We start from the raw sequence: 14,729 nt of genomic DNA, 5'->3' as shown, positions 1-14,729 counted from the left end.
AATGGAGAAAAGCTGTACATATTTCTAATAACATCAGGGGTAAAATAAGGATGCTCATTATAACCACTGTTATTCAATATTGTATTAGAAATGTTGGCTTTAGCAATAAGAAAAGAAAATAAATATAAGAATTAGAATAGGCAACGAGGGAATTAAACTATCACTCTTTGCAGATGATATGATATACTTAAAGAATCCTAGAAAATCATCAAAAACGTACTAGAAACAATTCACAGATTTAGCAAAGTTGCAGGAGATAAAATAAATACAGACAAATCATTGGTATTTCTATGTACTGCTGACAAAACCCATCAGCAAGAGATAGAAAGAGAAATCCCAATTAAAATTACATTTGGTAAAATAAAATACTTGGGTGTGAGGTTCTATCTGCCAAGACAAATCCAAGAACTATATGAACACCATTACAAAACACTTCTCACACAAATAGAGTCAGATCTAAACAACTGGAAAAATATGAATTCTTCATGGTTAGGTTGAGCTAAAATAATAAAAATGACAATTCTACCTAAATTGGTTTACTTGTTCAGTGTAATATCAATCAAACTACCAAAATATTATTTTATACACCTAGAAAAATAATTACAAAATTCATCTGGAAAAACAAAAAAAGATAAAAAAAAATCAAAGGGAATTAATGAAAAAATACAAATGGCTCAGCTGCACTAAACCTAAAACTATATGATAAAGTAGCAGTAATCAAAACCATTTGATAATGGCTAAGAAATAAAGTGGTAAATCAGTGGAATAGATTAGATACACATGATACAATAATCAAAGACTATTGCAATCTAGTATTTAAAAAAATCCAAACTCTAGCCTTTGGAATAAGAACTCATTATTTCAAAAAATGCTGGGAAAACTGGAAAATAACATGTCAGAAACTTACATCTCACACCCCACATCAAAATAAGTTAAAACATAAACAAATTAGGAAAGCAAGGGATAAGATCTTTGGAGAAAGGAGAAATTTATGACCAAAGAACTAGAGATCATTATGAAAGGCAAAATGGACAACTCTGATTACGTTAAATTAAAAAAAGTTTTTGCACAAACAAAACCAACAGAAACAAGATTGAAAGGGAAGTATGAAGCTAAAAAAAATTTACAGCCAGTGTTTCTGATCAAGGTCTCATTTTTAAAATATGTAAAGAACCCTGTCAAATTTCTAAGAATAAAAATCATTCCCCAATTGATAAATAGCAAAAATATATGAACAGACAATTTTCAGATGACAAAATTAAAGCCATCTATAGTTATGTGAAAAATATTCTGTATAACTATTGATTAGAGAAATGCGAATTAAAAGAACTCTGAAGTATCACCTCACACTTGTCAGTTTGGCTAAGATGACAAGAAAAAATAGATAAATTTTGGAGGGGATGTAGGAAAACTGGGATACTAATGCTTTGTCGGTGGAGTTGTGAAATGATCCAACCATTCTGGAGAGCAATTTTGAACCATGCACAACAGGTTATAAATCTGTGCCTACCCTTTGATTCAGCAGTGCCATTACTGGGTCTGTATCCCAAGGAAACAAAAAAGGGAAAAGGACTACATGTGGAAAAATGTTTGTAGCAGCTCTTTTTGTGGTAGCAAATAATTGGAAAATGGGTAAATGCCTAACAGTTGGGGAATGTACTTTATGAAGGTAATGGGATATTATTGTTCCATAAAAAATGAATAAAATGATTTTAGAAAGGCCTGGAAAGATTTACATGAACTGATGCCTGAATGAAACAAGCAGAACCAGGAATACATTGTACACAATAACAATAAGAATGTGCGATGATCAACTATGAAAAACTTGGCTCTTCTCAGTGGTTCAGTGAGCTAAAACAATCTCAATAGAGTTTGGACAGAAAATGCCATCTGCAGTCAGAACCAAGAACTAAGAGGACAATATAAATCAATCCATACAATATTCACTTCTTTTTTTCTGTTTTTTTTTTTTAATATCTCTCCCATGGTTTTTCTCTTTTGCTCTTATTTATTCTTACTAACATAATTTGTTAAAAATAAATAAACAAATAAAAAGAACATTTTAAAAACACATCTATCTTGTCTGATTGTGTATTTGATTTTTGCTTACTTTCAATAACTCCCCATTAAAAACAAAACAAAACCCAAATTCCTTGTTCTTTTGTCCATAGCATCTTCACAGCTTAGCACCTTCACAGCTTAGTTCTACACCGTTCTCCACTTCTCTTACTTTCTACTAACTTCATAAAGAATCCATTGTTTTAAACACAAAATTAGTATACTCATTGTTACTATGTGCATCACGCTCTCTGGATCTTAGCTAATGATGTTTCTTGTTCTTAAAACGTCCCCCTAACTTGTAGCTAACATCCTTTCCTCATTTAGAATTTTAATTTTTTGAAGGTTCAGCCAAAATTCCTCCTGTCCCAGGACCCACACCCTCAATTTCTCTAATATTTATTGACTCCACCACTTATTTGGCCCTTTTGTTAACTTGTATTCAACCATTTAATTAATAAGCATTAAATGTCTACCATGGGCCAAAGCACTGGTCCATAGAGCAGATGATGTAATGAAAAAATAAACCAGTTTCTGCTCTCAATCAGCTTATATAATAATAAGAGAAAAAAACATGAGTATATATAAGCACAAATAAAATATATACAGAAAATGAATACTAAGTAGTTTGACAAAGGAGGCCATGAGAAGCTAGGGGGTCAGGGAAAACTTCATGGAAAAGAAAACATTTGAATAAAGCTCTGAAGGATATTAGTTATTATAAGAGGAGGAATGAAAGAGGAATAGAATCCTAGGCATGGTATCTTGAAAGGAGATGGAATATTGTATGCAAGGAACAAGTGGGTCAAAATGCTTAGACTGGAGAATTTGTGGGGAGAGTAATGTAAAAGAAAATACTGATCTTTTTATATAAGTGGTTAATCTTCCAAAATGTAGTTTTAAGTCCCTTAAGGATAGGTGCCTAGCTTATAGCTTTTTGTATCTGGAGTAATAATCCTATTCCTTATGTATAATTGAGGAATAAGATTGTTTCATTTTTCTTCAACATCATAGATAGGTACCTTCAAATATTTGTTGAATTGAATTTGTTCATTTGATGATGCTGCTGACATTCTGATGCTAGATATCCTAATGTAGTATGTGAATACTCATTTTATTCAGCATGTAATCACTTTTATGTATTGATTTCTAGGGTTCTAGTAAACATGGGTTTCGTTTTTCTCTGCTTTTGGACTCATAGGTAAAGTAGAACAATATTTCTTCCTGAACTTAAATATAAAAAGATTCTTTATGTTACAAATTCTTTAAGAATAAAAATATAATGTTTTCATAGTCTATCAAATCCATGACAGTGCCACTTGTATGACAATTTTTTTGATGCTGATATGTGTGTGGGGGAAGATGGAAATTTTTTCCACCTTTGTCTGGAGTCTTTCAATTTTTTTCTTGGTGAGATATGTAGGATAAAGGTAGTAATGATGGAAATGTATTTACTTGCAATAATATCTGTATAATTTTAAACATCAAGATTTTTTCACTCCAAATCAAAATGAAACAACTTAAAAACAAACCCCAAAAAAACCCTTAGGCAGCCATCTGTGTATTTCAAGTATATAAAAAACTCAGCATCCAGAAGACATTTCTTTTTTCATTTGGATACTTTTGTTTCTTGCAAACACAGCCATTGCTTCTGTGCTTTTTTCATGTGGTCCTAACATACATGGTATTTTGTACATAATAGATGGATGAATGATAAAAATGAACATAATGTTGAAATACCTCCAGCTTAAAAAAATACATTGACTTTTGCATTTGCTGGACTTCTCCCTTTTTACCTCTTGGCAATCATTTGAATATACTGTAAGTTATGCACTAATATTGACTAGCTATTATAAAGATATATAAAGGTTATATCTCTGTTTTCATAAATTTTAATGAATTCCATTTGTCATATGAGTCAATTTGAGAAAGTAGAAAAAGGTCAATAGCCAAAAAGTCTGGTTCCAAATTCTAGTTCCACCATTTCTAGCTTTGTGATATTGGTTTTAAAAAATCCACCATAAGTTTAGAAAATGGAATTTAGATTATTTAGTTTACCATGATTATAAGAATCAGATTATATGATAAATTTGTTTCTTTATTATTTACTTACTGGGAACATATAATAACTTTGTAGTCACTACATACATGTCAAATCTTATACTAATTATACTAATGTGATGCATGTTTGAACTGTATAAACCATATATGAACATTGTTCTCAGTTTATAGAATTACAGAATCATTGTTGGAAAGGAACTTCAGAGGTCATTTAATCTGTCTCTTACTGAAAGCATATATCACTCCTCAATATCACCAACAAATATTTATTGATTTTCCCCTTAATCTCCAATATTAGAGAATGAATCATCTTTCAAGGTGTTTTTTTTTAAATCCATTTAAAAAATTGTTGATAGTTCTAATTATTAGGAAATATTCCCTTATATTTAGTCAATATTTTTCTCTCTTTACCCCACATTGATCCTAGTTTTTGCTTTCTGTGGTGAAGGAAAACAGATCTAATATCTCACATAAATTAAGTCAAAAATCATGTCCTTAAATGCTTATCAAGCACATGTTTTGTGCCAGGCATTGTGCTAAGCACGATATATGATATCATACATTATGATAGTACCTTTTGTTCTAGTTTCATCTAAAAGCTATAATATGCAAACTGTTCTCCATAGTGTCAGTCAAAGAACAGGAGCCAGAAATTGTTAAAAGGCTTTTTCTTATTTTCCATTTATGGATTCAGTAACAGAATATCCAGAAACACATTATTTAATTACCACACAGATTGAAATAATAATGTAAATGATATTGCTATAGATTGATATGGTACAAATAGATATACACATGTGATACACATATTATATATATATATATATGTATATATACATATACATATATATATATATATAAAACATGTAAATACACAGAATAGTAACAATTTTTTTCTGACAAAAAAGCCAAATTTTACAAGTCTTTCACAGCTTGTTTTGCATGATCAATTTTCTGTTTAATTTAAAGAGAGAGGAAAGGATATGAAAAAAAAGTCACACAGTAGGCATAAAACTGGGTTTATAGTGTAGTTTTAATGAGATAATTGAAAAAAGTCTCAGTAGAAATACTTTTATTTTTGTAAATGCAGATTAATATAGTCTGTTGAGGCAAACATAGGAATAATTTTTCCTTGAATGAAAAGGCATATTTTTTAAAGCTTACAATGTACCAGGTATGGTTTTGGTTACATACACAAAACATACAGATAGAGTCCTCAAGGAGCTTAGATTGTAATAGCAAAAGGTATCACATATATGGATGAGTGGCTTGGAAAAGTGTATAATCTGGGGAATGTAGGGATAGGAAGTCAATGTCTAGGGCAGTCAAATGATAACCACTTTCTAGAATAAGTGGTACCAATAATTTCTTTATTGTTTCAAGAGAAAGGGAAAAAATGGGTCATGTGACAGAAAGCAAATGTCCAGGTTTTCCAAATGGCTGACTGGAATAGCTATGAAAGTGTAGCATTATCTGGAGCTTAGGATAGTTAATAGAGTAGGTTAAATAGACTAGCATATACTCCATCAAAATAATTGGGTCCTAGAAAGGGATCTTCAAAGATGAATGAGAATAGCAGCATGGATTTTGGAGGTCCAAAGGTTTGCTATAGAGGGAATGCATTCAGGGAGGGTGAAGAAGAATAGCAACTGCAAATACATGAAAATATGGTTTAAGCAGATGGCTAGATGCCAATAGGAATATGAGGGTGTAGCTATCTTTTCCTATGATTAGATACAATTTCTAAAAACCCTCAGAAACAATGAACAGTTGTTTGAATATATTTCCTTTGTGAGGAGTGGATAAGAATCTCCTAATTATAAATATATAGGTTAGTCTACTTGGCAACCATGAATACCAATGATCACTTGCCAAGTTTTACATCCTTTAGAACATCCCGTGTTATCTCAAGGGAAAGTGGTAGTTTCTCTAGAGACTGAAGAATGTGGAAATGGTAAACAATGTTCATGTTCATTAATCATTCTTTCAAATGTCTGCTGAAGAAAGTAATGACTTCATTGGTTCTCCTAAATGTCCAACTGTAAAAGTAATTAGTGAAACAGTGGCCCTGCATTTAGTTAGCTGAATGATTTAAACCAGGTGCCTGCAAATTATGGTCCCCCCTGTAGTTGTTTGCCAAACTCTAGTCTAGACCAGACTGTTAAAAGAAAACCTTTCTACCGAGGAGGGAAAAAAACTGAGAGAGACTAAAGTAGGAAAGAAAATATCTGATAGTGCTGTGATTTAGTGAGAGGGACTTGACTAGGAGCCACCAATAAATAATGTTACTTTTATGACTACATGTAGTCTCCTTTTTACTTACACCGAAAAGGGGAAAATTAAATGAAATCCTGACAAGATTCGAGCTTTAAAGACTCATCCCATGGCCTTCAGTTTATTTGGCAGAAACAGTTTACTTTCTGATGTAAACAAAACTAGAAACAAGGCCTGTAGGTCCCTTGTAGGAAGAAGGGAAAGACCTGTAACTTTCTTAGGCATTCCTCAAGTGCTTGAGAACTTTTATTATCTGTGGGTGAAAATCGAATAGTAGTTTCTATTCTTAGGAGGAGCTGGGCACATTATCTTCCCATATACCTAATTTTTGTTACTGCTGATGCTGCTCCCCTCAAACCTTATGTGTTAATTAGACGAACCAATAAACAATTCAGTAGTTTTTAATATTAAGAAACTCATCAAATATTTAAATGGGTTCTAAGCAGAATTAAAATTATATTTTCAACAACTGAATTTTGGGATTGGATTCTTTGCTTGCAGCTTAATTATAAAACTATACTACTCAATTCTTCAGTTTAGGTGCCTCACAGTAACTTAGAGGGCTAATTGATAGTGGACCTAAAGCCCCTGAGAGGCTAGCATAGGTGAGTTCAAGGCAGTAGTGACTGCACCAAATAAAGAAACCAGAAATGTGTTCAATATACATTCATCAGGATTCCATTATATATGTATACATTGTTAGTGTTATGTGCTTTGCTGTTTTGGGTGGTGCTATCACATAAATCATTGGGGGCATCCACAACAAATTATTCAATCCTTTAGGAAACTTCAGATTTATACTTCTTTCAAAAAAACATCATATTAATATTTTAGTGAGTTATTTGCTGTGCTTCTTAATTCTGAGATTTTTTTCTCCCTATCTTTTACATTTTTCATTTTAGCATATCAGTATGCCTTTTAGTCTGGATATTTTGTAGTCTGAAAAATCTGACAATTGTAACTTGGAAAATCTTGGAAATTAAAAATAATAATAATAATATTTTAAGTTTTAAAATCAATAATAATCTTAACTTTAAAAATAGTTTTAAGTTTAAAAAAGGTTCACAAAGAACATTACATGGATTTCATATGATCCTCACAACTGTGTAAGTCTGATATAAAGGATATCATTTTCTTTCTTTTGCAGATGACAAAACTGATACCAAGAGAGATAATGTGACCAGCCAAGTAGCATACATCTAGGAAGTCACTGAGGCAAGATTTGAAATTTGTTCTTCTTGACTTAAAATCTAATAAACAGAAATACATTTACTTTACAGAAATCCATTCACAAAGAAAAATAAAAAAAAACAGTCTAAGATACAGATTCCTTTCTGAGGTTCTTCCCTCTAAGTAATGTAGACTATGATTCCTTTTTCTTCTTGGGCAATTAGATGATACAATGGATAGAGTACTTGACTGGAAATCAGGCAGCCTTATCTCCCGAAGTTCACATATGGGTCTCAGAAAGTTATAGGTGTAAGTTATTTAACCTTGTTTGCTTCTCTTACTTATTTATAAAATGAGCTACAGAAGGAAATGACAAAGCACTCCAGTGTTTTTGCCAAGAAAACTCCAAAATGGGGTCATGAAGAGTTAGACTTGATTGAAAAGACTGAACAATAGCAATTTTGTCCTTCTTGTCCTACATGGGATGTTTACACCGTCTTGGTTTGATTTCCTGCCCACTTCACTGTACTGAAGGTACACATGACTATAGGTGAGTATTTCCTTATTCATTTGCAGGTTACTCATTTATGGGAACCCAAGACTGATGCCCTTATATAAGTGGTGCCAAATTCAAAAATAAATGGAAGCCACTACTTCATACAAGAGGATTCTGAAGGATACCTTTTGGCTTAGTTTTAAAATACACTTATCTAGGTTTTATTATATTTTAATTAATTTTATTCAATATTTCCCAATGATATTTTATTCCATTTTGGCCTGGGACTATGGGCCACATAGAGTTCATGTGTTTTTGAGTGTTTTTGGCTGCATTTTTGACACTTCTGCTTTACATCAACCTTATCTGGGCCATGGCCTATTTAAGACTGGTCATTAGCAGAGAATAAATAACTACTAGCTCCTCATTCACTATCACTACTCAAGTAGCCAGGAAGAGATTGAACTTTCGTCATCGTTATTCTTATTCATGTTAATTTGATTAAGGTAGAATCTGTTCTAAGAAGATATAATGAGGAAGTACGTGAGTAGTAGAGAATATGTTAGCTTTGGAATCTGCCCGGATTTAGCGTCATATTTTGTCTTTGATCTTTATAACTTGTATGATTACTAAGTCATATGTTAGCTTTAGTTTTCTCATCTGGAATACATAGATATGTAACAACTGATTTACCCAGCGGTGAGGATCAATGAGATGATGTTCTGAACTCTTAAAAGAAATACCGTTTATCTGTCAGTCAAGATGTTTTGCTATTTAACACTATCTTCTATTGTTTTTAGACCACTTCAACATTAATGAGAATGTGGATATTTATCTTACTTTTTAATAACAATAATTCACATTTGTCTGGTCCTTGTGCTTTACAAACACCAAAAAAAAGATAAATTTCCTTTTGTCCTCAAAACAGTTTTGAGCTGTGAGAACTTAAATAAGACATAACCTTTGTGGGTCTGTAATCAGTAAAGTAAAGCAATTCTCTGGATGGTATAATGGGAAAAAACATGGCTCTGGAAACAGAGGACCTGGCAGAGTCCAGGACCAGCATCCCCTGGTGACTATTACCCATGTGACCTTGGGCAAAGCAACTCTTCTCTTTGAACAAAAGTCTTCTCATCTGTACAATGAGCAGATCGGCTTGATAGCTTTCCAGATCCATTCCAGCCCTGGATGTCTGAACCTCTGACTAAATGATCTCTAGTTTGCCTTCCAATTCTTTATAATTAATAATAATTCAAATTTACCTCACATTTTTCACAAACTTCTGGATTCAGAGGATCTGGATTCAAATATCATTTCTGATCCTTATTACCTATTTGACCTTAGTAACTCGCCTGACCTTTTTGGGGCTTAGTTTCTTGATTTATAAATAGAAGGGATGGGGACCCAGTTTCCTTCCTATTGCAGATGATGGAGCCTTTCTGAATCCTATCATTCCAGGGCTGTTTATATTACACTAACATTGGCTCTTGTATTCTTCCCTAAGAAAATACTCAGTAGTGGAGAGAAATACACCCACCATATGTACAAATAAAAATTAAGGGATAATCCCCATTAACATTCATTGCTTCTACCTTCACAGGATTTTCCTAATGATTTGGAAAACAAAAGAGTTTCACTATACATGAAAAAATGGTAAAGATATGCCTGGTGATGTAGGATTTGAGGACAATTAATGGGGAAGAAATGAAAAAGGGAGGGTGGTTTTCTTGGGTTGGTTCCTGGACACCCTCAACTATTTCCTAACTGGGAAAGTTTCTAAATTCATTAGAATAGAATTGGTTTGAAGTGAAAAGGGATGAAATTTATTAAAAAGGGCAAAATAAACAGTTTGCTATTAGGTTTCTCTGCAGACTCTCCTCTCCACAGTGGTATAGCCAGCTTCCTGAAAACAGCTGGCTTCTCTGAATGTTTGCTCTCTTTTTAATTGCTCTTTGCCGGTTCTTTCCCTGTGAGGAGAGCCCAGCGTGGGAGCTGGCACTGAGGCCCCGCCTCGAGAGGAAGTTACTCTGCCTTCTGCATGATCACAGACCAGAGCTAGAAGGCATAGAAACTGAAGGGTAGCTGCTGAGTCCTCCCTTCTAACTAACCTCTCTCCCCCCAACATAGATAGAATGCTGATGTACAGAATATATAGATGGAAAGATGAATACTTAGAGCCCAACGGGAGGAAAACCTGGCCAACTTTTCAAGATTCTGAGAAAATTAAAAGAAGGGGAGAGAAAGAGAAGAGAGAGAGGGAGAGGAGGAAGAGAGATTGAGAGAGGGTAAAAAGAGGAGGAAGGGGAGAAAGAGGGAGGAAGAAGGCAGAGAGAAGAAGAGAAGGAGAAAGAGACTGAGAAAATGAGAAAAAGGGAGGAAGGGAGGGAAAGAGAAAAAGGAGAGAGGGAGAGAAAAAAATGAAGACAGGGGGAGAGAAGAGAAACAAAGGGAGGGGAGGGAGACAGAGAGAGGGAAGTACCAAGGGAAGTTGAGCGATTGAGAGAAGGGAGAAGAAAAGAAGGAAAAAGGGAGAGAGGAAGGGAGAGGGGAGAAAATAAGGGAGGCAGGAAGAGAGTTTGAGAGAGGAGGAAAGGAGGAGGGAGGGAAAGTGGGGGAGGGAGAGAGACACACAGAGACATAATAGAGAGAGACAGAGAAACATAGAGGGAGATACACAGAGAAGGGAGACATACAGAGATGAAGAAAGAGACAGCAACAGACACACACACAGAGAGAGAGAGAGAGAGAGAGAGAGAGAGAGAGAGAGAGAGAGAGAGAGAGAGAGAGAAAGAGAGAGAGAGAAAGAGAGAGAGAGAGAGAGAGAGAGAGAGAGAGAGAGAGAGAGAGAGATGAGAGACATAGTGAGAGACATACACAAAGAGACCCATAGAAAAAGACACACAGAGAGAACATTTACCTTAAAATATTTTACATTCTACTGGAAGTTTACACTGTTGCTCGGAAATTCCATCACCACAGATTCATAAATCCCTCTTTTATAAGGCAATTATCAGAAGATATTGCATACTAAGTTGTTTTCAATCAATTCATATCAGCTGAATGACTATAGGCCTACAGGTTAAAAGCAAAGCACTATTTCAAAATTCTCAAATTCTCAATTTACAGATGGCCACACTGAGGCACTGAAAGGGAAGTGACTTGCCCAAGCTTCCAAAGGTCTCAGAGCTGAGATTTGAACTGGGGTCTTCTGCCTCCTATTCTAGCATATTTTATATAACACAAATCTGTTTCTTATATGATGAAGAAATTTGCTTGGGGAGAAATAGGGTTTAAAAAGAAAGAAAGAAACATTTTTTTTATATATATACAGAACATTACAGGAGGAGCACAGATGATGAGTAAGTAGACATTAGCACAAGATCATTTGACTCCTGCCTAAGAGGAAAAATGGGAGGAGACAGTGTTCAGGAAGAAACTATGAAAGATAAACTCTCTAATTTGTAATTTTAGATAGGGCAACATGATACAGTGAAGAGAATACTAATTCTGTCAGGAAATTTGTGTTCTGCAATTAACTAGCTAGCTGTGGGGTCTGAGGTAAGATAATTCATTTGAAGTCTCCATTTTCTGGTTTCCAAATTGAAGGAAATAGATTTCTCAACTTCTCACCCATCTCTAGCACTCTGATTTCATGATTAGAATTACAAAGGAATTCCTAAATCCTTTCACCATGTAATTCCAAAGATATTTTCTGGCTTGGCCAAAATAAATTCAACTTCATAGATGACATGTTTTCATAAGTGGTATATAACAGAATACTTTTCCAATTTGGCATCCCACCCTGACTCTACTATACAATGTGCCATACTGAAATGACTTCAGAATCAGATGTCCTAGGTCTAAATCATCTCCAGTCCTTAGTTTTAGTGCCTTTTCTCTATTATTTTCTATTTTTCTTATATATAGTTTTCTTGTACAGAATTGCATACTTGTTATCTAGATTGTGAGCTCCTTGAAGACAAGGGACTGTCTTTTGCCTGTCTTATATTTTTAGCACATAGCATAGTGCCTGACCCATAGGAGGTACTTAATAAACTTATTGACTAACTGCCTGAATTTCATCTCTACCATACATTACATGTGTGATGCTGGAAACTCAATTATGCTTCCTGGCTCTCAGTTTTTGTTTTTCATGTGAAAATGAGGAGGTTGGGCTTTACTCTATGTAAAGTCCCATTCACTACTCAATCTATGGACCTATAATTCATGTGTTATTGCTGTTTTATGGCTAGAAGGACTATCATAATTCAAAATTACAGAAATAATACATTGCCTCTTATCTTTCAATCTAAAGGTGAGCTAATGAAAAATGAGAGAGAGAGAGAGAGAGAGAGAGAGAGAGAGAGAGAGAGAGAAACAATTCCATGGTACTTACAAAAATCCTGAGATTCTAGTCAACTAATGATGCTTAATCATTTTAGAAATTCATTTTTTCTCCTTCCTTTGTAGTTTAAAATTTTATCCTACCTTTTCTATCCCATAGTTAGCCTCCCCCAAAACATCCAAGCAAAATTAATACACACATATGTATACACACACTTACCCTCCCATCCCCCCGCCAAGAACTTAGCTCTCAGTTTAAAACAGTAGGAAAAATATATGAATCATTTAAAATATTTACTACATTATAGACAGCTCCTTAGAAGGAGCTAATGAAGCTTTAATTAATCTTATGATTAAATGCTTTGGCAATAAGGGAATCTGGTTCGGTAAGTTTTAAATTTTCTTGCCTTGATTTTTAAATTTTCGTTACCTATGATTTAGATCTCTAGTCATTTGGGTCTAAAAACTGTTTGGGTTTTAGCCCTCCTCATTTCACACTTGTCTTTTAAGGAGGTATCTGCTTTTCCTGCCCAACCTGGGTGTAAAACTGGCTGTTTACCTCAAGTGACTTGACTGAGAAATTAAGAGCCCAAGGTCCACTAGATATTCAGATTGTGCCTCAAAAACTGGGGGAATCTGACATATTATGCAATTAATTTGGTCTGACTACACTCAATTTGTTAATTAAATATTGATTGATAAATTTATCATCATTAAGAGCTGCCATCAAATTCTGGAAACTGTAGATCACTTTTTGTTTAATATTTAACTTTTTCTGACAAACTAGAATGCCAGAATGGGAACAAAATTCACAAAGTTTTCATTGTTTTTTTTTTTAGCCTTCATTCAATAACAGGTCAATTGTCTGTCCAAAATTTTTGTGTTTGTGTGGTTGAGCAATGGGGATGGAGGAAGACTCTCTAAGTGATCTTGTTTGAATAAGCTATGATTTCCATTTTTCTTGTCTAAGATTTACAGTGAAGTTAACTGAATATTAAAGTATGTTTTCAGTTTTTCCAGGAATACTGAAAGATTTTAAAAAACACTTTGCTTTTCATTTTAGGTGAATGGACAGGATATTGTAGATATAAAGGTATTTTTAAAGAGTCAAACATTCATAGAAGATGTCCTAAAAATTGAGTAAGATCTCATTTGTATTATTACTGAGTCTGCTTAAAGGTCTTAAAGACAGGCTAAAAATTGTTCAGTTTTTTGGTTATATTTAGTATTTATGGTTATTACTATTATTATTTTTTACCATGCGGTTGATTAGCTTGAGATCTTTGCAAAGGAATTCAGGCATTACCTCTTGTGAAGGAACTTGCTGCAAATGAAAAAAACTACATAAAGCAGGAGGCTGAAAAAAAGTCTTAAACTATTATACTACATCTCATACTCAAAGAAAACAGCATCTATTTTGATAGTTTGATTTTTAATCAAACATATAATTTGAAGAAAAAAAGGAAGTTAAACAATAACAAATACTATTTCTTTAAAAAAGCAAAAAATCTTCCTAACTTCTAATCAATTTTGTTGAAGTTTTTCATTTTTAAGAATTTAATGAGTCTAGTTTAATATTCTCTTTTACAATAAAAGAGTATTCATCTGTGAGTATAAAACTATATATATTTTTTAAAAAGTGGTCACAGAAAAAAAAAAAACCATGCATGAATAGAGTTACAATCCAGAAATTACCAGCTAGAAAGCAGATCTACAAATAGAGAACCTCAATCTTTGTGGTTTACCACAAATAGCAAGAGTTGAACAACCAGAAACCCCCTGAGATCTTTAAACGCGGCCGAGTTACTTACTAGAGTGTCTGGCGTGGAAAGCCTGGTGGTGTTCAGTCCCACTAAAGATGGGAGAGTTTGGGACATCCAGTTTGAGATCATGGCCATGGTGCTGAGGACAGCCCCCAGCTTCAGCAGTGGAGGACTCATGGCTGTGGAGCTAATGAGTTTTCATAGTGACTGATTATGATCCTGGTGCGGGGCTGGCAGTGAGAGGCGTGACTGCAGCACACCACATCTCTAGAATGAAAACAGATCCACTTCCCCAGATCTAATCACCCGGGAAAGCACGCCCCCTCACCCCCGAGTAGAGTAGACCGCTCCCTCCCTTGCCTAAGAAATTTGGCTTGACCACCAAAGCACTCCTAATATAGATTGGTAATTATCAACACTTGGGTGGAGGGAGGAGAAAAAAAATATTTCCCAAGCTGCACTATCTAGTCAGTTAGCACCAACAGAGTATGTCCACACTGGGGGTTATGTGAATATAATCAGCTGCTCTTTACCCTTAAAAAAAAATTCACATTTGTGGAAGG

The 14,729-nt window shown here is 34.2% G+C and overlaps 1 protein-coding gene across 2 annotated transcripts in view; it reads right to left on the bottom strand.

The window, feature by feature from the left end:
• Positions 1-14,729, bottom strand: part of OLFM3 (olfactomedin 3) — a 256,710-nt gene that overhangs the window by 48,577 nt on the left and 193,404 nt on the right. Inside the window, exon 1 of one of the 2 annotated variants that reach the window (XM_051993224.1) lies at positions 14,215-14,443. The exons of the other annotated variant lie outside the window; for it this stretch is intronic. Coding sequence (XP_051849184.1) covers positions 14,215-14,343 — 129 coding nt within the window. The 5' untranslated portion in view covers positions 14,344-14,443. Of the gene's footprint in view, positions 1-14,214; positions 14,444-14,729 lie in introns of those variants that run through there. 2 annotated transcript variants of the gene reach the window in all.

Source organism: Antechinus flavipes, chromosome 4 (genome assembly GCF_016432865.1).
Source record: "Antechinus flavipes isolate AdamAnt ecotype Samford, QLD, Australia chromosome 4, AdamAnt_v2, whole genome shotgun sequence".
Classification (NCBI taxonomy): Eukaryota; Metazoa; Chordata; class Mammalia; order Dasyuromorphia; family Dasyuridae; genus Antechinus; species Antechinus flavipes.
The sequence above is the reverse complement of the archived record's forward strand: the minus strand, read 5'-3'. Positions and strand labels throughout refer to the sequence as shown.